The following is a 27,933-nucleotide window of genomic DNA, read 5'->3' as shown; positions in this document are numbered from 1 at the left end:
ACTACATGCATATTTGGCTGGTGGAAAGCTCTATGGTTATAGTTTTGCGAAAAGCCAATTTTTCCCTACAACAAAGGAATAGATTTTATTTTAACTATCATGGTAGTTGAAACATCATTGAGAAGGTTCCTCCAACTCAATCCCAATTAAAGGTAATTATCAACCCAACAATATTGATTTAAAGTCATGAGATACATATGATAATCCAAGTACTAGATACTCAAGAATTGTCCATAACCGGAGACACGGCTAACCATGATTAGTTTGTACACTCTGCTGAGGTTTGCCCACTTTTCCCCACAAGACCCGATCTCCTCCATTGAATTTCTCGCACTGCCGGGTGTTTGAGAAACGGATGACTGAGACACAGTTTTCGGAAACATTAACTCTCTACTCCGGGCAGACCATACCAAACCTACAATCCCACTACCTGTTGATCCACCTCTTTAAGAGCTTCACGTAACTTACTCAACTATGCTAGAGCCCATAATAGCTTGTGGCTGCACACGGAAGTTTCTAGCATGAATAATCTCAGTTCCCTTTGAGCCTGGGTGGCGGTCCATAGGAAGATCACACAGGTACTCCGGGATTTCCAAAAATACAGGCAACATTGGGTACTCCAGGTGCCTCAATCCACCCAGATGTGTATTTAAGTTGCCACCTTAAGTTGAACCATTAATTATCAATCTCACATCTGTCATGGATTTCACTCACCCAAACCACGTCTACGAGCATAGCATAACAATATAAGCAACGCGTAGCAGTAACTCCCAAGGGTTTGAATGTAACAGGGTAATAGGTTCTACCTCATCAACTACTTCCCAACCCACATGTTAATGACATCCTAACCATAAAATGTTTGAGGATTGGAACTAATGCATAAAAACTGGGTGATAAAGGGGTATGATCAAAGTATTACTTGCCTTGCTGACGATCCGCTTAACCTAGAGACTCCAAATAACACGCTTCCCACTTCGGGAATTCTATCGCAAACAAACAATAACATACATAAGCAATCAAGCAAAGAAACATGGGTAAATCTCAAACAAAAAGATCTAACCAAAAAGTTCAACTTAAGAACTCCGGTTTGCAAAAAGAATCAAATCAAATGGAGCAACGAAACTCAAACGGCGAAAGAAACAAGATCCGTTACTAATCTGGACCTGGGTTAAATTTTACAGTAGCAAAAACTTGTGCAACTTGGTTAAACGAAAAGAGGGTCTTGAGACGAAGCTCTAGGCGCTTGAATCGCTAGATTCCGACTAACGAGCGAAAAGATAAACTAGAACGAAAATGGGATAAGAAATCATGATCAGAAATAATCGCGGATTAATCCTGTAAGTGCATCTAGTGCCACCCCTAGTTGGTTTTGGAGTATTGACGACAAACCTAGTTGAGGGACTAATGTGTTTGTGAGAATTGCAGGATAACACAGGTAGAAGTCCCTCATTGATTCGGTTTTCCTACCAGAGATGACCCCTAAAAATGTATGAAGACATTGAAGTCAAAGGTGGTATATGAAGATATTCACATTGAAGACTATGACAAGAGAAGACACCACATGAAGCCTATGGAGCTCGAAGACTTAGATCTTTCGTAGTTCTCTTTCTTCTGTGTTGAGTCATAGGAACCATCGTACTATTAAGTGGGGTCCAAGAGAACCAGTCAGAATGACTGAAGTGATGCTTAAACAAAACCTATGTCTTCGAGTGAAGACTTTGAGAGCGAATCTTGTCCAGAGTCGGGCAAGTCAGCTTTGCTTGAAGCCCAAGTAAAGTTGCCGTGTGAGTTTGAAATCTGACCGTTGGAACACGTGTCAGTTCCTTAGTGACCCAGGGTCATTTCAGACAAATCAGGTCGGGTTGCCAAGTGGCTATAATAGCCCACCCCCTACAACCATAAACGGTTGGCTGCTCAGATTCAGAGTACGGCTTTTGTCGTTTGAGAGCAACCCACCTCGAAGCCTTTGAGAGAGAATTCCTTGCAAGGATAAAGCCCTAACCACCCAGAGCCAAAGAGAATTAGGCATCACTTAAGTCTTGTTGTCTGTGTGATCTGAAGACTTATTACACTTGAGGACTGTGCATCCTCCAGCCGGTTAGGCGTCGCGTTCTGAGCATCCAAGAGACATTGTGGATTGCCGGTGAACGAAGTCTGTGAAGGTTTGGGAGTCTACCTTGAAGACTTACCAGAGTGATTGGGCGAGGTCTGTGTGACCTTAGCTCAAGGGGAATACGGTGAGGACTGGGTGTCCTGAGCTGCGTGTTCATGACTGGGTGTCCGGGACTGTGTGTCCTAAGGTTTAAATACCTAGCCGCCCTAACCAGACGTACAGTTGTCACAGCAACTGGAACTGGTCCAACAAATCATTGTCTTCAGTGAGTCACTGGTTTCATCTTCCCTTCCCTTTACTTACTGTTACTCCTTGTGAAGTCATTGTATGTTCGCACTATCTTTTGTCTTCACTGAGTGACTGCGTGTTCTGTGTGGCTTCACAATATCTTCCTACCTGATCCTTACTACATTGCTGCTATTAGTCATTGTGCTTTCACTCTATTGAATACTTGACTATGGCTTACCTAGTGTAGTCTACCTTCCGCTGCAGGGTAATAGGTTTATTTCTATCATTTGTCTTCATAACTTCCACGTTTTGAAGACTTTCATAAAAATCGCCTATTCACCCCCCCCCTCTAGTCGATATAACGCACTTTCAATTGGTATCAGAGCAAGGTTCTGTGTGATTCGGTTTAACCACCTGGAGTTTTAGCTATGTCGACTGCAGGGATAATTAAAGTCTCCGCTGCGTGCCCCGTCTTCGATGGAACTGAATATCCCTACTGGAAGAATAAGATGCGCATGAATCTTGAAGCCATTGACGTTGACCTATGGTATGTCGTCAAGAATGGCGTTCCCAAGGCTGGAGAAGGTGTCACTGCTGCTGATGTCAAGAAGTTCGTTCAACTGGACTCTACTGCCAAGAATATCATCTGTGGTCATCTGACCAAAGGACAGTATGGCCGTGTGAGTGCTTTGGAAACATCTAAGCTGGTCTGGGACTGGCTCTCCAAGGTCAATGAAGGCGTCTCAACCTAGAGAGATCAGAGAATCAGTTTCCTTCACAACCTCTTCAACCGCTTCAAGCGAAATGACAATGAGAATGTCCAGCTCACATTTGACCGACTCACTGACATCACAAATGAGCTTCAAGCCCTCGGCGCTACTGAGATCACCAAACATGAAGTCTTCAAGACACTACTGAGATCACTTGATAGTTCGTTTGACACCCTAGCCCTGATGATTCAAGAACGTCCTGATTTCAAGACACTCGATCCGTCTGACATACTTGAGAGGCTCAACACACATGAGTTTCAGCTTTCTGAGAAAAGAGATATCTACGGTCCAAACTATGGGCAAACTCGTGCCTTGAAGGCAAAAGCTATCTCCTCATCTGAAGAAGAATCTGACAGCAGTTCGGATGATCCTGAAGACATTGGAAGGGAACTTGCTATGCTTGTGAAGAAGTTCCAAAAATTCACCAAGAAGAAAGGTTTCAGAAAGTCTTCCCGATCAAGCTCAAGGAATGATGAAGCTTCTGCTCACGACTACAAGAAGAAAACATGTCACAAGTGCAAGAAACCTGGCCACTTCATCTCTGAGTGTCCACAGTGGGACAATGAGAACAAAAAGAAGAAGAAGAGCAAGGAATATGACTCTGACGACAAGAAGAAGAAGAAATACTCAAAGTCTTCTTCCAAGTCTTCCTCAAAGTCTTCATCACACAAGAAGAGCTCATCTGGCAAGGCACGTGCGTTTGTTGGCAAGGAAATGGATTCAAAGGAGGAGTCCGCTTCTGAGGAGGCGTAGGTGGAGTCTGAGGAGGAGTCCGATTCAGGCGTCGCAAGTCTGGCTACAACATACGTTGCCAAGTCCATCTTCAACACTGAAGACAATGACTTCATCACCGACACCGATGCAAATGACAAGGACTACTCCGCTTTTACCTACTGCTTCATGGCACGTGGTGCCAAGGTAAACACACGCACTACTCACTATCAAACATCTAGTGACGATGACTCTGATTGTGGTTCAAAACCCAGCTACAAAACACTTGCTAAAATTGCAACTGAACAACAGAAAGCTATGGAACATATTCAAAAACTGTTAGACAGAAGCGATGATCTGTTAGGTGTTGAAATGACTCGATCTGAATCCTTAATTGAAGACATAAAAAATCTTCACGTTAAGTATGACGAATTTGAAAGTCGTCATGAAACTCTCTCAACAACTCATGAAAAGCTTTCCTATGATTATCTTCAAAGGAAGCAAGATCTTGAGAAATTGAGAGCGGCTCATGAAGATCTTCAAAAGGAAAATGAGTCACTTCGCGCCGAACAGATCAGCTCCGCTCAGGAAGGATTTGAACCACCATGTCTTAAATGCATTGAGCGTGATAATGCTACTACTGTTGCTGAATGTTCTACTGCTGCTACTATTGCAATATCTTCAACTGTTGATGTGGGAACTAACCCCTCTGCTAAGGATTCCACTACTATTGCTGATGAGAATGCTAGGTTGAAGACATTGCTTGAAACAGGGATGTACAAAAGTCTTAAAGGGCATCAGACACTGTGTGATGTCCTCAAAAAGCAGATTTTGAACCGAAACCCGAGGAAAGAGGGTGTTGGGTTCGTAAGGAAAATGAATGCTGATGGCTCTTACTGGAAACCTGAGCAGTACCCCAAAACCACATGGGTTGTTGCAAAGGAATTTTCAGCAGATCCATCCACTCTATCTGGGTTCACTTGTGCTAACCCCATTGTCATTGATGAATCCTTTGATGCAAACTATAAACTGTTTAAGAATCAGAATGGTGAAGTGTTTGCCAGGTACATTGGTACTAACAGCAGGAATGGACCGCCTATGAAGAAGATCTGGGTTCCGAAAAGGTGTCTGGAGAATCTTCCTGTGAATGTCATCATGACACCTCACGTGAAGAAGACAAACCTCAGACCAAAGGCTTCGTACGGTCCAAAGGCTTCATACAGACAGAGGACTCACCTGAGTCGCACTAACGCAAATGTTTTGCAGGGAAACCATACTCAGGCATATGAATATGAGAGCGGTTCATCAAACCGCCATGTTCATAAGACCAAGAACTATTCTGCTTATTCTTATGAGTACTATTGTCCACCTGCAAGACTGTTTGCTAGGGCTCCAAAGCCAAAGTTCTCAGATGCTGCACTTAGACTTATTGCTTCTAAGCTACCCTTGAATATGTGGGTGGCTAAGAAAGCTTAACTCTCTTTTGCAGGGAAAGGTCTCTAGCAGAAAACCAAAATCGTCTGACGCTATTGCTGGGGACCTTAAACATCTTGTAGGGCGCAAGATCAAATGCCCGAATGGTCTTACTATGTACTTCGTTCCTGAATCGCTTGCTACTCTCCCTATTAGTCCTAATCTGGATCTAAGCTTTCATAACCCACTGGTTCGTCAAATGTTTTTGCTTCACAATGCTCTTCGTGAAGCCTATCCCCCTAACTGCACTGTAGGGTACAACACTAGTGTCTTCAGAATGGATTATTGATAGTGGGTGTACAAATCACATGACTGGCAAAAGAAGCCTTCTTATGGACTCAACCTTACGTCCATCCGACAAGAGCCACATCACATTTGCTGACACTGGTAAAAGTAAGGTATTGGGTCTAGGTAGAGTTGCAATCTCAAGGGATCAACACATGGATAAAGTCATGCTTGTTGAATCCCTTGGCTTCAACTTAATGTCTGTCTCAATGCTTTGCGATTTAAACATGATCGTAATATTTGGAAAATATCATTGCCTTGTTCTAATGGAATCTGACAAGTCTCTAGTATTTGAAGGGTATCGAAAAGATGATTTGTACGTGGTAGATTTCTCAGCAGGACCACAGCTTGCCGTATGTCTTCTAGCAAAAGCTTCAGAATGTTGGCTCTGGCATCGGAGGCTTGGGCATGCTAGCATGAGGAACCTCCACACCCTGGCAAAGAAGAAGCATCTCATAGGCATCGAGGGTGTCAAGTTCAAGAAAGATCACTTATGCGGTGCCTGTGAGGCAGGAAAGATGACGAGGGCCAAACATCCCTCGAAGACAATCATGACCACTACTCGACCCTTCGAACTGCTTCACATGGATATTTTCGGTCCCACTCATTACTCAACTCTTACTACTACTGCTTGTCTCTATGGCTTTGTCATTGTTGATGATTATTCTAGATATACTTGGGTGCACATAATTCTTTACAAGACTGAAGTGCAGGATGTCTTCAGACGCATCGCCAATCGAGCAATGAACAACTATGGCGCCAAGATAAAGCATATCAGAAGTGACAATGGCACCGAATTCAAGAACACTAGCCTTGATACATATCTTGATACCTTGGGCATCACACATGAATTCTCAGCCCCGTACACGCCACAGCAGAATGGGGTCGTCGAACACAAGAATAGAACACTCATTGAGATGGCCAGAACGATGCTAGATGAATACAAGACTCCAAGAAAATTCTGGCCTGAAGCCATTGATACTGCATGCCATACAATCAATCGTGTTTATCTTCACAAGCTTCTGAACAAGACATCTTATGAGCTCCTTACTGGCAAGAAGCCAAATCTCAGTTACTTCAGAGTATTTGGCGCCAGGTGCTGGATCAAGGACCCACATCACACCTCAAAGTTTGCACCAAAAGCACATGAGGGTTTTATGCTTGGATATGGAAAGGATTCGCACTCCTACAGAGTCTTCAATCTCTTTCATTACAAAGTGGTTGAAACAGTGGATGTGCGGTTCGATGAGACCAACGGTTCACAAAGAGAGCAACTGCCAAATGTGCTAGATGAAGTTCCATCCAGTGAATCAATCAAGCTAATGGGAACTGGAGAAATTATACCTTCTAAAGCTCATCCTGAAGAAGAACTTATCATCTCAGCACCTGATCAACATGAAGACAATGCTCAGCCTGAAGACATTCCTTCTAACAACGACAATGATCAGCAAGAGCAAAATCTTTGCCCTGTACTCCTCGCGTTGCCAATGAAGTGCAGATTGAAAGAATAATTGATAGCATCAATGCACCCGGTCCACTCACTCATTCAAGGGCAACTCAGCTAGCAAATTTCTGTGGGCACTTCACATTCGTCTCAATAACAGAACCCAAGAAAGTTGAAGAAGCCTTCATGGAACCTGAATGGATTCAAGCTATGCAAGACGAGCTTCAACAGTTTGAGCTGAATAATGTATGGGAACTGGTCAAGCGTCCCGATCCTCGGAAGCACAACATAATAGGCACCAAATGGATATACCGCAACAAGCAAGATGAGCATGGTCAAGTTGTCAGAAACAAAGCTCGTCTCGTTGCTCAAGGATATACTCAAGTGGAAGGCATTGACTTCGATGAAACATTTGCTCCTGTGGCTAGACTTGAAGCCATACGCATACTGCTGGCCTATGCAAATCATCACAACATACTTCTTTATCAAATGGATGTGAAGAGCGCCTTCCTCAATGGCAAGATTGAAGAAGAAGTGTATGTTGCACAACCTCCTGGCTTTGAAGATCCAAAACATCCTGACATGGTATACAAGCTCAACAAGGCACTGTATGGCCTCAAACAAGCCCCTCGGGCCTGGTATGACACACTCAAATACTTCCTGAAGAGCAAAGGCTTCATACCTGGTTCTCTCGACCCCACTCTCTTCATGAAGACATATGATGGTGAACTGTTTGTGTGCCAAATATATGTGGATGACATTATCTTCGGCTGCACCAATCAGAAGTACAATGAAGAGTTTGGATATATGATGCAAGAGCAATATCAAATGTCTATGATGGGAGAGCTGAAGTTCTTTCTCGGTCTTCAAATACGACAGCAACACAACGACATCTTCATATCTCAAGAGAAGTATCTCAAAGATTGCCTGAAGAAGTTCGGTATGCAAGACTGCAAAGGCTTCACGACGCCAATGCCAGCCAAGCATCATCTGGGTCCTGACGACAATGGTAAAGAGTTCGATCAAAAGGTATACCGCTCCATGATTGGTTCTTTACTTTATCTATGTGCATCTAGGCCAGATATTATGCTTAGTGTTTGCATGTGTGCTCGATTCCAAGCGGCACCAAAGGAGTCGCATCACTTAGCTGTGAAGCGAATTCTTCGATATTTGGCTCACACCCCAACTCTAGGATTATGGTATCCAAAGGGCTCAGAGTTTGATCTGGTTGGATTCTCGGATGCTGATTATGCTGGTGACAAAGTTGATCGCAAGTCTACATCAGGCACATGTCACTTTCTAGGACGATCACTTGTATGTTGGTCTTCAAAGAAGCAGAACTGTGTATCTCTCTCCACTGCTGAATCTGAATACATTGCTGCTGGGTCTTGCTGCGCTCAGCTTCTATGGATGAAGCAAACGCTCAAGGACTATGGCATTCATCTGAAGCAAGTGCCACTCTACTGCGACAACGAAAGTGCCATCAAGATTGCCAACAACCCAGTTCAGCACTCGAAGACAAAGCACATTGAAATTCGTCATCACTTTCTCAGAGATCATGTTGTGAAGGAAGATATTGATATCATACACGTCAACACTGAAGAGCAATTGGCAGATATCTTCACCAAGCCCTTGGATGAGAAGAGATTTTGCAAGTTACGGTGTGAGCTAAATATCCTGGAATCCTCAAATGTCCTGTGATCAAGCACACATCCTAACCCTTATGCATATTGATGACTTAGATGTGCAACACACGAAGTAAAGTATATCTTCAATCAATGAAGACATACATTCTAAGTGTGAATACATTAATGTGGAATTTGAATTCGGAGCGCCACGATAATTGTGCGCCATGTATGGGTCTAATATTTCCTATACGGTGGGTAACGCCACCACCAAATATTCTATTTTGAAGTGTTTCACTCATGGCGTTACCTTGCTATGTATTCACATTTGGTTTGGTTTCAATCTCAACATGTCTTCATGATTATCTTCACTATGTTGATTATATATATACTAGTGTTCTGTCCTCTACAGCATTCACTTATAGCTATGTCTTCTTGTTGAATCTTTTGAACTAAGTGAATGTGATCGGACTCTAACCTCTCTATGCTATCTATCTCAAACTCTATCTCTCCAAATCATATGCATTCTATTGAAACTGTCGAATGTCTTCTCTGCGTCCTTGTCAGCAGAAGATACAAAGACAAACCTTAAGTCCACTTTCAATGCTCATTCCTCCACATGAAACCCGGATAAGTAGGAACGACCACCCGGCAATCCAGGCGTGCGTGGGACGTGGAATAAACCCCAAAATTCTGCATGATGGCCACGTGTTCCTCAGATGCGAATCGCCAGGGGCACCTGTGTAATAATGCAGTGCCGCCCCTGTACCTATAAATACACATTTCACGGCGGTCATTATCTCTTCTTCCACTCTCGCACGAACCCTAGCGCCACCGCTAGCCCTCGACGACGCCGGCGACGAAGCGCTTCGCTGCCGCAACCTCTCCGACGCCGTCTTCACGCCGACCGCGGACATCGTCCTCTCCACCGTCGCCGTAGGTGTCCTCCGTCGCCAAGTTAGGGCATGGAAGATCGAACCGCTTGGCCTCATCTTCTACTCTGTCTAGCAGTTCTTAGTGTGGTAAATAAAACTTCCTTTTTACGGCACCGTTGATCCTATGGCTTTGTCACGTTCTACCACAAGCAGTTCCTATTCACACAAGTTAGATCTCTCTCATACTGCATCTCATAACATGCCTAGTATATTCACTTATGCTTCACAAAGTAGTTAGATTCCTCACTTGTATTGATCTCTGGATTCGTACAAATCTGGAACCAACTCCTTATCTATGAGTGAATGTCTTCGCACGATGAGGTCAATGTCTTCTAAACTGATTTATATTCAAAATCTTCTGAGAATGCATATGACCTCTTCCCCTTCCCTCGCACCTTAATGCTGTCACAGGTACATGTCCGTGGGAGAATCCCTTGGTTCTCATAGTCTGCATTCATTTGCAGAATTCTTACAGCATCATATAAATTCTCCCGAAGCAAGTTCCTGTTTGTCCAGCAAGCGAAAATCTTTGAAGCCTTTGAACGTTTTGAAGCCTTTCAGTTTAAAGTTCATGGCTTCAGAGAAATCAGCAAGGAAGGGTGGAAGAAAGCGTCGTGGAGAAACATCTAGAGATCTGCCAGATGACCTCTCAAAACTGTACAAGACAGATCCTGAAGAGGATTACAATCAGCGCAAGACCCGAATCCAATGGATTCGAAGATATTGGGCAGAACAATGGTTCAAATACCGATTTGTAACCCAGGAATATGCTGAGAAAAATGCCATCAAGAGACCGTGGGGAGACATCCTATACAAGAATCTTCAACCCAGGTCCAGAGATGAAGCCATTGAACAAGGCTTCTATCCCTGCATGGTCCGTGGGCCACAGCCTGCTGATGCACACCCATCGTCACTACTATGGTGTCGTGACGACATTCTGTTCAAGCGCAACTTCCAGTTTGCCCAGAACTCAGTGAAGCAAAACAAGAAGACATTGGGACTAGACTTCAACCATGGTCCCTCAGCTCCAAGGGCTGATGGCACACGAGATGCAGAACCCAATGCCGTCAGTCCTGTCTACAACCTTGAAGGCCTCATCACCCATATCTTGGTTCAAGGGACTGCAGTGAATGAGCCTGCATCTGACGCTGAATCAGATGAAGTGCCTGCAGCACCGAAGCCAAAGAAGTTGAAGAAGCCTAAAGCTTCAAAGCATGCCCCTTCACCAAAAATCTCACGGGTGAATCCACTGGCAACTGCACCTCCTGAAGATAGTGTGCAGTCCGAAGATTTATCACGCATCTCCAAGCCCCAGAAGGTCAAGATGCCTCTGCCACACACCGGCCAAGAGCTAACAGCTGCTGCCATTCTGCGCAATGATGCCATTGATCTGTCAAGTGATGAAGATCTTGCAGATGACGCTCTTGAGCAACTCATCAAGAGCAAAGAAGAAGCTAAATCTTCAATGATCTGCCTCTCTTTGATGTAACAGTCATTCACAACTTCATTGATGAATGGTTTGACACGCCAAACATCAGCTTCGATGATCTCCAACTACCCATTGGCCTCAGTGTCACCTTCCATGGCGCCATTGCTTCAGAGTTAGCTATCGCCCAGCGCATTGTTGAACTGAGGCAGAAGATTGACTTTGAGAAATCTCAGTTCAAGAAGCATATGGCCAAGCTCAGCGTGCAAGACGTGAAGAATTTCAAGATTATGCTGCACGAGCTCAAGGAGGCCTTTCTAAAGAAACGTGCAGAAGCTCAGGGTTCTCGTGAGCGCATGAAGGTCCTAGCTGATAGGTGTGTGCAAGCCTACAATGAGGCTGAGAAGCGCAAGGCCCTTGGGCGTCCTGGCATCGACCCCAGGATGGCTGCCAAGAAGCAGAAGAAGCCCGCTATGGCTGAACCTAAAGCACCAAGGCAGGAGGCAGATCCCCTTGTCTACCCAACTAGCATGACTGGCCCGAAGCCAAAGGCCAGGTCAACCACTTCAGAACTGAAGAAGACCAGGACTGCTGAGGCTGAAGCAAGGAAGAGAAAACATCCTGAAGCCTCTGCTACTGTCCCCGCCAAGAAGAAAAGAAAGACCAAGAAGGAACGGCCTGCTCCCACAGAGCCCTTAATTGTTGAACCCATTTCCATGGTTCACCCCGACGCCGATCCACAAGAATGTCAACTGGCTGTCCATGAGCCTGCTTTCACAGAGGCTCATGAAGCTGAAGACTTTCCAGCAGCTGATCCCATTGCTGCTGAAGACATTGGTCATCATGACCATGTTGAAGATGATGCATCCCTTCCTCAGCTAGAACACCAACAGGTATCATCGCCTGTGCTAACGCACAGCGAACTCATCAGCATAGGTCGTCCACTAACGCCAATTGCACAGGATGCTTCATGGGCGGATCGCCCACAAGAGGAAGAAGACTTTGAGGCCCAGCCAACACAAACTCCACAGGCGTCGCCCGTGTTGCGCAGGCTTCGCAAAGGTCCAAGGCCTCAAGTCTTTGCGTCTGAAGCTAAAACTGCTGAACACATTCCAGCTCATCAGCCAATGAAGAAGAAGTACCACAAGCTGCTACTCCCCTGTCCCACCAAGAAGCAGTTCTCGAGGAGAACGTGATTGAAAATCTTGCGGCTGCCACCACCAACACCACTGAAGCCACTAACGCTGTCATGGCTAAAGCTAATGTGGAGCCCTCACCAACAAAAGCACCAGAAGTCAGCGAAGCCACTGATCCCGCCACTTCTGTTCCTGAGTCTGCTGCCAGTCCCCAGTTCGACTATCATGTTGAGCACAGGCCTCAGGTACAGAAGCCAATCCCAAGATTGCCAAGGTTCCCAGGTCCTGCATTAGCACCTGGCTCCTTCAATATCAATGGCTTCAGAGCAGACAACACATTCCTCAACAGCTCCAGGAACCCCTACTCCAGGGAAAGAATATCATCTGATCGGTTCTGGAGTTATCCGCAGCGAAGCTATTACTCATGCGTTCTTTACAACCAAGGTCGCATCTTCCCACACAAGCGCCTTGACATTGAAGCAATAGCTGGTCTGCCCTGTCTGGAAGAAGCTCTGGATTGCTTCAAAGAGGTTGGACTGCTGTCGTTCGTCACTGACCAAGAGCATTGGAATGAAGAATTGCTGCTCCAATTCTATGCCACACTTCACATCCGCGGGTATAGCAGAGATCCGAAGACTTGGGTCCTGGAGTGGATGACAGGAAACGTTCATCACGAAGCCAAAGCCTTTGACATCATTGAGCTCACTGGTTTACCCACTCCTGGCGATCTCTACGAGCATGGCTGTCAGCTTCATAGTGAAGCTATTGAGAGCACCTTTCAGAAGACTGAACCTAATATGAGTCAGATGCTCAGTATGATGAAGCCATTGCCCCAAGATGCTGCTTATCCCACGGAGTTCTTCGTTGAAGACCTTGAGTATCTGCCAAGAACCATTTATCACATCATAAGGTGAACTCTCTGGCCAATCAAAGGACATTCTCCCCATGCCAAGCTGGAAGGTGCAATGAAGACTTTGGTCTTCTACATTCTTCATGGAAAATGCTTCAATACACAGGATTTCTTCATTCGCCAACTTGCTGCATCTGGCTTTGATCTGTTTGGTTTGAAGTTCTACGCCCCTTGGGTGATGCGGCTGAACAAACTTCACTCCGCTATCTCATATCAGCCCTCGGCCCGCAACCATCAGATCTTTTTGCCTGATGTGGATATGTCTATTGAAGCCATCTATCCTGAGCCTGCCAAGGAACCTCTCAGTCTTCAGAATGCAGAGCATCAAAGTTTCACTCAGAATGTTGAAGGCGTTGAAGCCGTAACTCGTGTGTATCGTTTGGCTGGCACTACACGTGCACCGCATCCTTCTCTCACTGAAGCCACTGACAGTACAACTGCTCCATGACCCAAGAAGCGCACTCGTGTTCTCAATGGCCGAGAGCTTCTTGTGGCTCTTCATCAGAAACAGGATAGGCATCATGACTGGCTGAAGCGTCAGATGCAAAGCCTCTTGGTGGATGTTAATTGCATTCGCAATCTTGCCACCAAGAATGCTTTTGTTGCCCATGAAACCTCTCGCCGCACATGGAAAGGGATAACACTGATGTGTTCTGAAGATGATCTTCAAGAGGATGGTTTCACTGAGCGATTCAAGTTTGACTCCACACCTCCTCGAAGGGCAGTGCTGCGACGAACTCCATCCCTTGAAGACTCTGAGTTCTCTTCCTCTGCTGCAACTGTGAATGCCAGAGTAATCGAGGATGAAGACGATGCTACTTCACCGCCACCTCCTTCAGCACGCTTCGACTCTGCTCCAAGCTCTTCAGCACCGCCAAACACAACCAACGACCCTGCTGCTTCACCTACTCCTCATAGGAACGAGTAGATGCTCTATGCCTTCAAACCTTTTTGGTCCTTACTGACAAAAGGGGGAGAAGCATATGAGGTTGATAGTCTTCAAGCGGGTCCATATGAGCGGGTGCTTTATATTTTGCTTCGTGCTTACAACTCTCGTTTTGCTTTATATTTGGTTCTTTGAGTTGTAACACTTAAACTCGATGGTCGTCTGCTACTTATTTGCCACCTTGTGTTGTGATGATAAATTCCGCATGTGCATTTTCCATTCTGCAGACGTCCATTTTCCATTATGCATGTCATTATCTTCATATACTTTCACATGCATAGTGGATTGTCATCATAAGTTGAAGTGGATCTCCACAAGTACAACCTGCCATGTGCATTTGCATTCCAAAAGAAAATTACTTATATGCACATCTTCAGGGGGAGCCCTTGCAACTTATGAAGACAATTCCTTATCCTTTACAATTTCACAGATTATATTCCCCGTTGAAAACTTCAACTAGTTTGTCATCAATCACCAAAAAGGGGGAGATTGTAAGTGCATCTAGTGCCACCCCTAGTTGGTTTTGGAGTATTGACGACAAACCTAATTGAGGGACTAATGTGTTTGTGAGAATTGCAGGATAACACAGGTAGAAGTCCCTCATTGATTCGGTTTTCCTACCAGAGATGACCCCTAAAAATGTATGAAGACATTGAAGTCAAAGGTGGTATATGAAGATATTCACATTGAAGACTATGACAAGAGAAGACACCACATGAAGCCTATGGAGCTCGAAGACTTAGATCTTTCGTAGTTCTCTTTCTTCTGTGTTGAGTCATAGGAACCACCGTACTGTTAAGTGCGGTCCAAGAGAACCAGTCAGAATGAATGAAGTGATGCTTAAACAAAACCTATGTCTTCGAGTGAAGACTTTGAGAGCGAATCTTGTCCAGAGTCGGGCAAGTCAGCTTTGCTTGAAGCCCAAGTAAAGTTGCCGTGTGAGTTTGAAATCTGACCGTTGGAACACGTGTCAGTTCCTTAGTGACCCAGGGTCATTTTGGACAAATCAGGTCGGGTTGCCAAGTGGCTATAAATAGCCCACCCCTACAACCATAAACGGTTGGCTGCTCAGATTTAGAGTACGGCTTTTGTCGTTTGAGAGCAACCCACCTCGAAGCCTTTGAGAGAGAATTCCTTGCGAGGATAAAGCCCTAACCACCCAGAGCCAAAGAGAATTAGGCATCACTTAAGTCTTGTTGTCTGTGTGATCTGAAGACTTATTACACTTGAGGACTGTGCATCCTCCAGCCGGTTAGGCGTCGCGTTCTGAGCATCCAAGAGACATTGTGGATTGCCGGTGAACGAAGTCTGTGAAGGTTTGGGAGTCTACCTTGAAGACTTACCAGAGTGATTGGGCGAGGTCTGTGTGACCTTAGCTCAAGGGGAATACAGTGAGGACTGGGTGTCCTGAGCTGCGTGTTCAGGACTGGGTGTCCGGGACTGTGTGTCCTAAGGTTTAAATACCTAGCCGCCCTAACCAGACGTACAGTTGTCACAGCAACTGGAACTGGTCCAACAAATCATTGTCTTCAGCGAGTCACTGGTTTCATCTTCCCTTCCCTTTACTTATTGTTACTCCTTGTGAAGTCATTGTATGTTCGCACTATCTTTTGTCTTCACTGAGTGACTGCGTGTTCTATGTGGCTTCACAATATCTTCCTACATGATCCTTACTACATTGCTGCTATTAGTCATTGTGCTTTCACTCTATTGAATACTTGACTATGGCTTACCTAGTGTAGTCTACCTTCCGCTGCAGGGTAATAGGTTTATTTCTATCGTTTGTCTTCATAACTTCCACGTTTTGAAGACTTTCATAAAAATCGCCTATTCACCCTCCCTCTAGTCGATATAACGCACTTTCAAATCCGATAAAAGAAAACTGACGAACAGGCTAACGAACGAGCGTTCGTTATCTGTAACTAATGAGCGAAAACCGTTCGTTAAAAACGAACGTCCACTAAACAGAAAAACCGAAAAATGGCGAATCGAAAAAAAACGACTAGGGTTTTCTAACAAAAACCGAACCGGTTTTCTAAAAAAACGAACGGTGCTAACCTCTGGCGAGGTCCGGCACGGCCGCGGCTCCGACGAGGGGCGGCGCAACGTGGGGCGGCGGCGGCGCGGGCAACAGGCGGCGGCGGCGGCTCGTGGCGAGGGGCGGCGTGGCAGCGGCAAAGGGGCGGTGAGGCGGCGCGGCAGCGGCGACGGGCGGCGCGGCGGCTTGCGGCGGGGGGGGGGTGGCGGCTCCAGGGGCAGCGAGGTCGGCTTTTAAAGAGGGGGGTCGGTGCCTTGGGGGAGGGGCACGACGCAGGGAACGGAGTCCGAGCCGGACTCCGGTTCGGTGGTGGCGGCGGCGCGGTCTCCCGCTAGGAGACGGCGGCGTGGGGTGAGGTGGGCCGGCGCTGGGCTTCGGCCCAGCTAGGCCTTGGCGCGTTTTTTAAATAATTCCGCTGAAACTTAGAAAAATCCTAGAAAATAAAATAAAATTCTAAAAATGCCAAAACAAATTTTCTCCATCTAAATAAAATATTTAGAACGAGATGAACATTTTCTTGGCCCTAAAATGCAATTTTGAAAACATGCAATTTTTCTAATGCAACTAAAATTGCAAATAAAATCCAAATAAAAGCAAAATTGATTCTGATATTTTTCCTCCAATATTTCATTTGTTTGGAGAAGTCATATTATCTCCTCTCATATATTAATATGAAATATTTTCGGAGAGAAAAATAATTAAAACCAAAATCCTCGTTTCGAAATTTGATAAAAATCAAATTTGAAACCCGGGGAAATCCCCAAGTCTCTCCGAGGGTCCTTGAGTTGCTTAGGATTTCAAGGATCACGAGACGAAATGCAATAAAATATGATATGCAAGAATGATCTACGTATAACATTCCAAATTGAAAATTTGGGATGTTACATTGTGTGTGGCAATTGAGATCATCAACTGTAGAGCTACATTTACTGTCTCCAACTGCTGACACTGCACCCATTAGAGCGCTGAAACGCTTAGTGCTTATCTTCGAATTACACTGGAGCGACTTCTGTCTTTTCTTTTCTGCATTCATCAACACTGCGTCAAAGTCTGAAATACCCATGCATAAAAAAACAATAATGTGAGTATGGGTGAAGTGTGTGCACAATTAGTACAGTGTAAAGGTAGCAAATAGCAGGTCGGTGAGAAATAAATGACGGGAGACATATGATAGCTCTACAACATGCATGACACACTAAAGTCAGGGATATACCCCGCGGTATGATCCGGCCGGTGTTATAACCCGGCTGGGACTTAGTAAACCAACAGGTGTTAAAGCAGGTGGTAAACCGGTAGGTGTTAAAGCAGGTGGTAAACCGGCAGGTGTTAAAGCAGGTGGTAAACCGGCAGGTGTTAAAGTAGGTGGTAAACCGACGGGTGTTAAGGCAGGTGGTAAACCAATTGGTGTTAAGTCAGACGGTAAACAGGCTGACAGTTAAGACAGACGGGTAAAACAGGCAGTTAACCCAGACGGTAAACCGACCGGTTGTTAAACCGGCTGATAGTTAAGATAGGAGTTAAGTCAGATGATAACTCAGCAGACATTCTTAAACTGGCACCAGTTAACTCCCGGCAGACCATCTTAAACCGGCACCAGTTAACTCCCGGGCAGGCAGTAGTAACTGGGTTGCCAGGAGTTATGAAGCCCGAGACGTTATGAAGCCCAAGATGTTAAGAAGCCCAAGAAGAGAAGTTATAATAGTTAAGTCTTAAGTCCGAGTTGGACTCTACATGTAACCCACCCCTTCAACTTATATAAGGAGGGGCAGGGCTCCCCAAAGTGGGACAAGTAAGAGGAAACAATCTTAAGGGTTAGGGTTAACTGGGAGAGCCGGTTTACGGCGACTTCCTCATGATCATAATGAGATCTAGCCACAAACAGCATGTAGGACTATTACCGGATGATGTTTCCCGGGGTCCAAAGCTGTCTAAATACTTGTCTTGTGTTGCGTCTCTCGATTCCGCTCAATCCCTCTCAAGCTACCACGTAGATGCGTTGGCCTCACGATTAAGTCCTCACACTAGGACATCTGCCGTGACAATTCCACGACAGTTGGCGCCCACCATGGGGCCCGCACACGATGGTGTTGAGTTCTTGGAGGGATCTCTCCCAAGGATCGAGAAATTTGCAAAAAAAATCGGATGAAAAGCCGGCGCATATGGTTCCAACTCAACTCCGAGTTCATCAGTCCAGGGTTATAGTCTGCTGGATTTAAGATTCAAGGAAATTAAGGTTATGATCTTTTTGCTAATGCTGAGCCACCGAGGTGTAACCCAGAGAAGAGGCAAGTCCACCTGTCTGACTCGCCTCGCCTCTGTTGCGATTTACTACTGCCGCCAAGTCGCCGCTTGTGAGACGTTTCCGAGTCGCCCTGGCTTCAGACCACAGCGCCGGTTTTACCTTTGCAGCACCCTGTCTCGCTAAGTCGCTGCCTGAGAGCCGGCCTCGTTCTGTCAGGTGATCAAGTGAGTACCACAGACTAGTACTCTCAGCTTCACACATGCGATGATCCGAGTCAGAATAAGGAAGACGAAGAAAAAGTCCAAGCAAAATACGACCCGGCAAGAAAGTGGAGGGAGTTTTGGATTCGGACTCTGCCGCTTGCGGCCGGGTTGGGCCGCCCTGCCGCTGTGTTTCCGTTGGAGTTAAAAGCACTGGGGGTCCTAGAACTTGCTCTCAATGTGATGGTTTGGTCCTACAACTTGAAAAATGACCCTACCCAGTCCCTGAACTTGCTCAAGATGTGCAAATCAAGTCCTGACGAATCTGAGCTTGCCATGTGGACTCGTGGGTGCGCACCCGGTCACCGCGTCGCATTTTGCAAAGACCCCCCTGCCGTTGCTTGGAATCAACCCGCACTACCACCATTTCACCTGAATTAATTAAAGGAGACCACGGTCTGCCCCCCCTCCCCCCGATCCAGACAACCCGCTGCTCACTCCCCTCTCTGTTTTCTTGCTTTGCTCCTCTGCTCGACGCCGCAGCTCTTTGCCGCCGTCCAGCCCGCCGCAGCCGCCAAGCAAGCTAGCGGCCATGGTTTCATGGAGTGATTCCGGATCGAGCTCGTACGCGTCAAGTGGCGACAAAGTCACCAGTCGGGTGAGATCCTGTCCAGGTTCAAATGAGCATCTACGGTTTCTAAAAAATGCGATTTCTTACCAGATTTTGTTTTAGGTTCCTCGCACCATTGAGAGCACCGATTGGGCAGGCCTTGCTGTAGATCTACCTAATAGGTGTGAGCACCAAGCAGTGTGTGAGAAGTTTGTTGCATTTGAGTCTGTTGACAGTGGAAGAAGATTTCTGGGTTGTGCACAAAAGGTTAGTACATGTTGGTAGTTGTAGATTGAGATGGTAGTGCTGTAGTACTAGTTCATTTGATATTGAACTTGATCTGTTGTGCCATTTAGTTTATTTTAGTTGTTCAAATATGTATTTTTGTGCAAACAGACATGTTGAAACTTGATTCAGTGAGTTAACTGAATTTTGATTCAGTTAACTTAGTTTTGTCCAGTTAACTGCATTTTGATTCAGTGTTTTCTTCAGTTAACTGAATTATGAATCTCCTCACCAATTTTAGGATGGGCCTAAATGCCCCTATGTGCATTGGGTTGACCCAGAGTGGCCTCCACAATTGAGGACCAGTCTAGCTAGGATCTGGGGCATGTATGAAGATGAGGTCACATCCAGGATTAGGCAAGCTGTTGTTCAGGCTGAAGAAAATGTTAGGGTTGTGAAAGAGAAGGAAGCCATGGAAAAAGACGTGAGGGCTTTTAAACTTGATTTTGCTAAGATGGTGGCTGACAAAGAGCAGGCAATTACTGAATTGGGCAACACAAGGCTAGCTCTGTCTGACCTAAAGCTAGAACTTGAGAAGAAGAGAATGGCTGACAAATCAGTGACCAACATTCATCAGGTGGTCAGGGCTAAGGCAGAGAAAGAGAGGGATGAGATGAAGCAAGAGAGGGACAAATTGAAGGAAGAAAGGGATGTGTTGAAGAAAGAGATTAAGAAGCTAGAGTATATGATTGGTGACCTGTTCAAGCATAAAGAGGACACCAAGTGCAAGATAAGGAAGGTTAGGGAGCTGCTAGATGAATTTGAGTGATCATCTGGACTTGTTTAGTTAATGATTATCAGTGGACTTGTTTAGTTAATTTGGGTTATCTTTGATGCCCTGTATCCAGATGCACTGTACTATTTGCTGCAATCAACAAGCATGCACTATGTTATTTGAATTTGATTAAGTGAATTTGGATTATCAATGCTCTGCCAGTTAACTGAATTGCTTTTCTGTTGAACTTAACTATTATTCAGTTATCTGAATGTAGATTCAGTGAAGTGAGTATTTCTTTGGTTAACTGAACATTGTTTCAGTTTACTGATTTGTTATGTCAGTTTACTGATTTGTTATGTCAGTTTACTGATTTGTTATGTCAGTTTACTGATTTATTATATCTACTTCACCAAAACCATAGCATGGTAACCCAATGCACAGTACAGAACACAACATATCAATCTCACACAAGAAGTAGAACGTAGCTCATAACCCTAGCTTCATGCAAAAACCACACCTTCTTCACCAAACCCATACCGACGAAGAGTAAACCCTACACTAAATGCATCGCTCATAACCCCAAGCGCACTTGATAGGATTGCCACTTGGCTAGATCGAAGCAACTAACAAGCTTGAATCAGCTTCCCCAAGCGCACGGATCCGCCGTACGAGGTCGTACTGTGGCCGGCACAATCAAGAAATGGAACAAAGAGAGAAGATGCAATTCGGAGGAGCTCACCATAGTCTGGAGGAATGACTGCAGGCGGCCGGACCAGATGAGCCGACGGAGGCGGCACATCTCCGCGGAACTGCTCCGGCGAGGCAGCCATTGTTGCTGACGTCAGCAACGGCCGCTCCAGCGCCGACAGAGACAAGGATGGAGAAGAATGAGTTGCGATAGGCCACAGGAGTTCCCCCCTCGATAGATTAAATGCGGTTAATAAATTCAGGTGCTCTGGTGCTGGTAGTGCGGGTTGATTGGGAGCAACTCCAGGGGGTTATTTGCAAAACAGCACGGGCTGATCGGGTGCGCACCCACGAGTCCACATGGCGCTCTCTGATTCGGCAGGACTAGTTTTGCACATCTTGAGCAAGTTCAGGGACTGGGTAGGGTCATTTTTCAAGTTGTAGGACTAAACTATCACATTGAAAATAAGTTGTAGGACTCCTGGTGCTTTTACCTCTTTCCGTTGGCCTGCCGCGACACCCTGCGACCCGTTGCCCTCTTGGCTTGTTTAGACTCTGCACGAACGGACGACTCCCTTGTCTTCATCCAGACGTCATCTGAATCGGCCCATCGGGTTGCCACTCGCCTCCACCAAGTCCTACAGTCGAACGGCCACCGCCCTGCATCTGAGCTGGTCGGCCATCGCGCCTCTCTGCCCGCCGCTGCCGAGGACTTCTACAAATTGGCCTGCGGCCTTGGTTCTCCTACAGCCTCACTCGCCTCTGGCACCGGTTGTGATGAACCGATTGTCCGCGTTGACTTACCTCTGAAACGCCGTGAGTCGCCGCGAGTCCGCCGCAGGCCCCACTTCGATCTGCCTCAGCTTCCGCCAACGCGCCTCCGACCGCATCGACTTACCTCTAAAACACCGCTGTGAGCCGCCGCGAGTCACCGTTGATCCGAGTTGACCGGATGCACAGTGATTTACTTCACTTCTGACCCGCCGCTACCGCCACATCTCACCGGATCACCTGTGAGCCGCCGCGAGTCACCGTCAATTCCCTCTGCTTCGTGGCCGGGTCACCTGCGACGCGCAACCTGTCATCACTCCGTCTCTTCTACGGCATGGATGAATCACGCAGTTCCGCCTCGCTTGTTTCTCCTTCCGCGGTGCCGCCTGCCTTCGTTGCTGCAAACCGAGATGGCTTGCCACGGCACCTCTCCTCGTTCGGGGCCCTTTAAACCGCCCGCCTTGAATCGCCGGCCTTGAATTGCCGCCTCCGCCGTCGCGTTAACCGCTGTGGCTCAAACTACCGCCTGAAACTCGGCTCTGGGTCACCCAACCACACATCAAAGTCAACATGCTAGAGATTGAGATGGGCGTGGACTTGTTCCACTGTTGCTGCGGCCATCACGACACCCTTGCATCGAGCCGCCCAGCTCGCCTTGCCGGTTAAAATTCCAGCCGCGGGCGCCTGCCGGTTTATGCTTCCACGCGCACCCGGCCGGCTGTGCACCACGCTGCTGTGCTACATCGTGCCTTCACCTTCGCACTCACCTCCGGACTCCGTCGTCCGTCTCAACTGTTACAGGAGCGGGTCTCTGCACACTTGGCATTGCCTTAATCCGCCATCCGGTTGTCGAATTATTCTGGAGAGTTGCCGCTGCCATGTTTTTCGCTTCAGATTTCAGTTTTTTCGCTAGCCGTCTCTGCTTCTTCCACAAAGGAGCCGCACAGGGCACTGTTGAGTCGCCACCGCCGGACTCCACTTCAAGCCACCATCCACCGCGGCCTACCTCGAGTCACCGGCAAGCAGTCGCCGCCATAGACGCTGCGCCCCCCTTTCTAGCGCCGCGGTTCCCGTCAATGCCCGGAGCCACCGCTCGAGCGCTACCTCTGCCAAGAGCCGCCCAAAGTAGTTGCCTCAGTCGTCGTGGTCCACCTCGCCGACCGTGTTGCCGGTTCACCTCTCCGTATTGGCCTCTGTGACCGCCGTGTCTAGTCATCGACCTCCACACCGGTTCACGCAGCGCTGATCCCAAGCGAGAGGAGAAGAAGATGGCAAAGTTAAGCAAAAAATATAAGGGATTTCAGGTGTATTCTGTATGGCCACTCGAACATGAGCCTGTTGCTCAAGCTTGTGTACAATTGACCCAAGAATTCTTCAGAGAGAAGACTCTACGATTGTTAATTATGTGCATTCCGACAGTACACTTGGAGACAAGGAAGGATTATACTCAAGATGTTGTAAATTGGCAACGGCAGCAAGTCGATTCGAGGATACTTGCGTCTGAATACCTTGAGGCAAATAAAGATCACTACAACAAAAATGCCATGTAGAGGCGCTAAATGTAGGTGTTAAAGGCGCACTAAATCATCTCTAGCAGATTTTAGAGTCGCTCAGTAAAGCGTCTTACGAGCGTCTCAAAGACCAATGAGATGCGGAGGTAGCGTGTCTACATGGAAATGAGACGGTTTAAGAGCGTCCTTACAAAACGGGATATGAGACGTTTTAAGACGTCCTAACAAAGCGTGTCAACATGGATACGAGACATTCTGAGAACATCTTTATACCCCTAGGGATGCTTTGATAAATTCATGCTAGATGCAACTGTATATATCCACTTCCTATTGTATAAAATGTTTCTAATCAATTACACTTAATAGAATTACTTGCTCGTATGAAATAATTGGACTCTTTTTTACATATCATAAAATATTCAAAACTTGTATGGCATGGCACGAGATAATAACATTGTATTACTCAGAGTAGTAGTAGTTTACAAACTCAATGGTACACATCACCTATAAACAATTACATGTTGCACGAGATAATAACATATATGATTTTTAGTTTCTACATGTTGATAATGGAACAATAGCTCCTTGTGTTCTCTGCTTCTCTAGCGTATCCTTGTGGCAACTGCCTTAAAATCCCGCACATAGAAGTTTTTCTGCGAAGAAAGCCCAATGAGATATAAATAAATTTATTTGAACGTTTATCAGTAAGTTTTCGTTTGCTGAACATACAGCCATAAGAATAGAGAAGAACAGTATTACATATACCACAGTGAGTAAACATGCACTGCAGAAGTTCAATCTAGCCGTGTAGATTTCATGTGCCCATATGAAGTATAGATACATACTGTAAAAAGAAGAAAAATCATTATGTCATGGATAGATTGTCCAAGATGAGAATGCTTGAAGTGTATTTCTTAGAAAAATAGCAATTAACTAAGTATTTACCATACAATGCGTATATATGTAAAGAAATAAAAGCAGTTTAACATACAGGGACTGAATTCTAGTGGTTGTTGACACTAATAGTCTCTAAGCCTTAATACTAGCTCTGCTTGTTAAGGGGATGGGTTACCATAAAAATACTGAATTCTCATGGTAGTTCATATTAATAATCTTCAGTCTAACACAATGTCTACATAATTATAAGCGAGAATGATACCATTTAGCTGCTCGAGACATAGTGCAACACACGTGACCCAGATGTTTTACATTATCAGATATGATTAAATCTTACCAAACAAGATAATATATCCATCCACGGTGCTCTTTATCAGACAACATGAGAAAAGTTTCTGCAGGTGAGAAACTGCATGTGTGAGTTGATCTCTCTGTTTAGAGTAGAAGCCATGTTAATTCTAAGAAATGTCAGAACATGGGCACAAAGCTCTTAATTTTAGTTATGGGAGGGGAGGGGGTGAAGGTGATTTAACAGTTGATAAACAACTATTATTAACTGCATGAAAAAGAAAAATGTGTTAAGAACACTGACCATCCTATTCAATCAGGATATTATCAGAGGCTTTTTATCAAGCACCTGCAAACGTGAGGGCCAATAATTTGGGAGCAAACAACGAAAAAAGCTATGTGTAAATTGATGTAGTAGTCTAAATTGAAGTGGTAGTCTAAATGTTTAATCGGTAAACAGATGAGAGTTTAGAAAAAAACTGGCAAAGCAGTGTTGTCCTATCTTAATAGGATAATCTAATGTACAATGTCAAGATTCTCCTCCACAATTAAGTACGCATCAAGGGAGCGGCTCCAATTTTTTACTTGGGATGAATTGGTAGAAAAACTAAAACAAAAATTAGATCGACTCACATATAAATGAACTTGCCGCCTTGCTGCTAGTCGACAGTGTCAAGCAAGAGGACAGCCTACCTGATGGAAACGAGCTTCACATGGCTGACGACGCTTGTTGGATTTTTTTTTTTGGTCGCAAGACGTCGGGTTCTTGGAGATAGAGGATGCCGGGCGAGCAAATGCAGGGCCGGGTGGGAGTCGTCGCCGGGGCATACAATTTCCCCCCGAGGATTATATAAACTAATTAAGTCTCTGATAACATTGTTGCCGTGGGCGAACAAATAAAACAGCTACATACAGAAAGGTGGATCTGAATCAAAGTCTGAACGACAAGGACAACGAACATACAAATAAACGAGCGCCTAACTGATCAATACCTTTCATCCTCGTCGATCTTGTTCCTCTTCTACCTTCTGTCGGGTCGTATCTCGCTACGATCTCAGTAGGAGGAGGTGGCGATGTCCAGTTCCATTGCCCGCTCCACCACCCGTCATCTTCCTTTCAGCCGGAGTGCATGGTGTGCCGGAGCTGCAGCTCGAGGTGGCCGGAGTGGGGCTGGGCCACCGCCTGGAGGCCCGGGTCCCCGAGCCTACAGTTGGCGGCCGACAGGTGAGGGGTGTGGACCTGCTACAGCGAGTCCGGGTGAGGAGGAGCAGGATCTTGGCAGAGAGCAGCGGTGTGGCATGGCGGCGCTAGGTTTAGAGGCCAGAGATCACACCCTTTTTCCATGGAAGTTACTTTTTTGGGCCATCTCGCACGATGGGGGATTAGGATGGTGGTGGTGGCGCAAGATATTTTGAACCACCGGAATCCTTTTTTTTCTATGGGAACCAAGGGACGATGTCCTTTGCGCCTCAGAAATCGTCCCTATGCACCAAACGATTTTGAATAATAAGACGTAGATAAAAGCGTCGACACAAAAACGTCCCTACATGCCTATTTTGTTATAGTGGATCTTTTGCACACCTTAATTCCTGGATGCGAGGATACAGAAGTGAGTCGACCGAGCTGGCCACGACCCGGACTACGCCGTCGCTCCTACTGCGCCTAGAAGCGCCCTGTGATTTCGCCGAACTCGAGCCGCCGGCCGCATTCGACCTTGGCTGTTGCCAAACCGCCAGCTGCCGATGCACCTCTAAACCGCCTCACTCGAGTGGCCTCAAGACGCCGCGGCCCTCGGCGGCGAGTCGCTGTCCTACTCCACTCCACTGAATTGCCCGTCCGTGGCCTTGAGTCGCCACTCACCAAGGGCAGGCCCCTGTTCCGCGGCACTGCGTAAAGTTGCCCTCACCAATGTCACTCCCAACGCTGCCATAACCGGTTCTGAGAGCCGCTTGTGCCTCCGCCTCGTCGACCGTCGCGCCTTGAGCCAGCCCTTTGTTCGCTTGGCCCTTCCTCTACCGCTGCGAAACAAACCACTGGCCGTCAGACCACTATTCTAAACCAGCCCTGCTTCAGGTGCTTCAGGAAACGCAAGTGAAGGGCCGGTTTGAGGGACAACAAAGTCAAAATTAAAATGAAAGGGAGAAGCAGATCAGTCAACAAACGACCGACTCGGGAGTTTTTTCTGGTCCACTTGATAAAATGTCATATCAATTGGAGTGTGTGGATATCATTCTTGCGTAAGTACCGAGACCGTGGACCATGTCCCGAGAACATACAAGGATCAATTGTATTGAAAAAGTTATCTACAGATGACACTTGTGGATCATCGATTATTCGAACAAATCAGGTGATGTCCATCCCAAGTTATTTTATTGGCATATATTGTTTTTAACAAAGAACAATTATTCTGGTCCGTGATATTTTTTCACAGGACTACTATTCATTACAAAGGTGTTGCATAAGGGGCGCGCGCCAGCATCGTTTTTTGCACTAGCACTTGTCCGTGTCGTGCTGCTGGATGGATACATACGCGAACCGCCGCCCCCGCTACATCAACACAACATGATTGACTCGCCCGTCCGCACCGGCTCACAACGCCGTGGCCGGCCCCGTCTGTTTGTTCCCGCGGCCGTCTCGGCCGTGATGGATTTCACCTTTACTGTGGTGATGGTTAACTCCGCGGTGGATATTTTCTGGCCTAACATATCAGGTGAAATCCATCCAGTATATATTTATATTATATATTGCTTTATTTAAAAGAGCAATTACTCCGGCTTGCAAAGTTATCTAATGCAGGACCCTAAACCGCCATATTGGTGCAAATTTAAAGGCCGTCAGAAAATTTTCGGCTTAAAAAGAAGGATTCCGGTTTAAAAATCCGACTCAAGGGAAGGTTGTCTCCCACAAAGCTTTGAAGCTCTCAATATCCGGTTTAAGAATTTCCGGTTGAAAGAATAAATCTCTCGCAAGTTCGAGTTCTCAGGAAAAATTAAGGGGACCAAAGAGAGTCTGTTGCACATCACAGCTCAAACATAGGTACCCCTTGAGCACAGCTCACAGTATCATTTGGGGGCTTGGTCCTATTCAAACCATAGCTACACCTCTTGATACGGCTATCAAGCCAATATTATCATAAGGGGCCAAAGAGAGTCTGCTGCATAGCACAGCTCAAACATGGGTATCCCTTGAGCACAGCTCACAATATCACTTGGGGGCTATGTTTGAACCATAGTCACACCTATTGATAGGCTTAAGGCCACCAGGGAAATCACTTGGGGGCTCTGGTCGTATCCGAACCATAGCTTATACCCTCTTGATAAGCATAAGAGCACCAGGGAAATCACTTGGGGGCTTGATCGTATCCGAACCATAGGTACACCTCTTGATAGGCATAAGGCCACCAAGGAAATCACTTGGGGGCTATGGGTTCGAACCATAGTTACACCTCTTGATAGGCATAAGGGCACTAGGAAAATCACTTGGGGGCTTGGTCGTATTCGAACCATAGCTACACCTCTTGATCGGCGCAATGCCACAATTATGACTACTTGGGGACTCTGGTCATATCCGAACCATAGCTTAAACCCTCTTGATCATACACATACATCATCATATATTACATCATACATCATTGTTACATCATCATAGCATGTATCATATGTGCATGGATATACCGGCTTATAG

General features: G+C 46.2%; 1 protein-coding gene and 1 long non-coding RNA gene across 5 annotated transcripts; one reads left to right on the top strand and one right to left on the bottom strand.

Moving 5' to 3' along the window:
- The first annotated feature begins 19,074 nt into the window (after positions 1–19,074).
- Positions 19,075–20,146, top strand: LOC147991128 (uncharacterized). The gene is made up of 3 exons (XM_087536846.1): positions 19,075–19,140; positions 19,216–19,359; positions 19,619–20,146. Exons 1-3 carry the CDS (start codon positions 19,075–19,077, stop codon positions 20,144–20,146), a joined length of 738 nt encoding a protein of 245 aa, XP_087392972.1.
- A 3,354-nt stretch (positions 20,147–23,500) lies between these two features.
- Positions 23,501–26,274, bottom strand: LOC125510828 (uncharacterized). 4 transcript variants are annotated; one of them, XR_007284766.2, is made up of 4 exons: positions 25,242–26,226; positions 24,299–25,154; positions 23,830–23,908; positions 23,501–23,717 (listed from the first exon to the last, which is right to left on the bottom strand). It is a non-coding gene; the product is annotated as an uncharacterized LOC125510828 (long non-coding RNA). The 4 variants fall into 4 exon arrangements; XR_007284768.2 differs by having other exon boundaries at positions 23,824–25,154; positions 25,242–26,234; XR_007284765.2 differs by having other exon boundaries at positions 23,830–25,154; positions 25,242–26,232.
- Between the last annotated feature and the right edge of the window lie 1,659 nt (positions 26,275–27,933).

Source organism: Triticum urartu, chromosome 1A (assembly GCF_056163025.1).
Source record: "Triticum urartu cultivar PI428250 chromosome 1A, HENAU_Tu73, whole genome shotgun sequence".
In the NCBI taxonomy this organism is placed as follows: Eukaryota; Viridiplantae; Streptophyta; class Magnoliopsida; order Poales; family Poaceae; genus Triticum; species Triticum urartu.
This window is presented reverse-complemented; position numbering and strand designations above follow the sequence as displayed.

Excerpts from the sequence above, each read along its gene's own strand:
- LOC147991128 (XM_087536846.1), top strand. The coding sequence starts at position 19,075 with ATGGTTTCATGGAGTGATTCCGGATCGAGCTCGTACGCGTCAAGTGGC. Across the intron at positions 19,141-19,215 it reads GCGACAAAGTCACCAGTCGG|GTTCCTCGCACCATTGAGAG; the intron begins GTGAGATCCTGT and ends ATTTTGTTTTAG. Across the intron at positions 19,360-19,618 it reads TTCTGGGTTGTGCACAAAAG|GATGGGCCTAAATGCCCCTA; the intron begins GTTAGTACATGT and ends CACCAATTTTAG.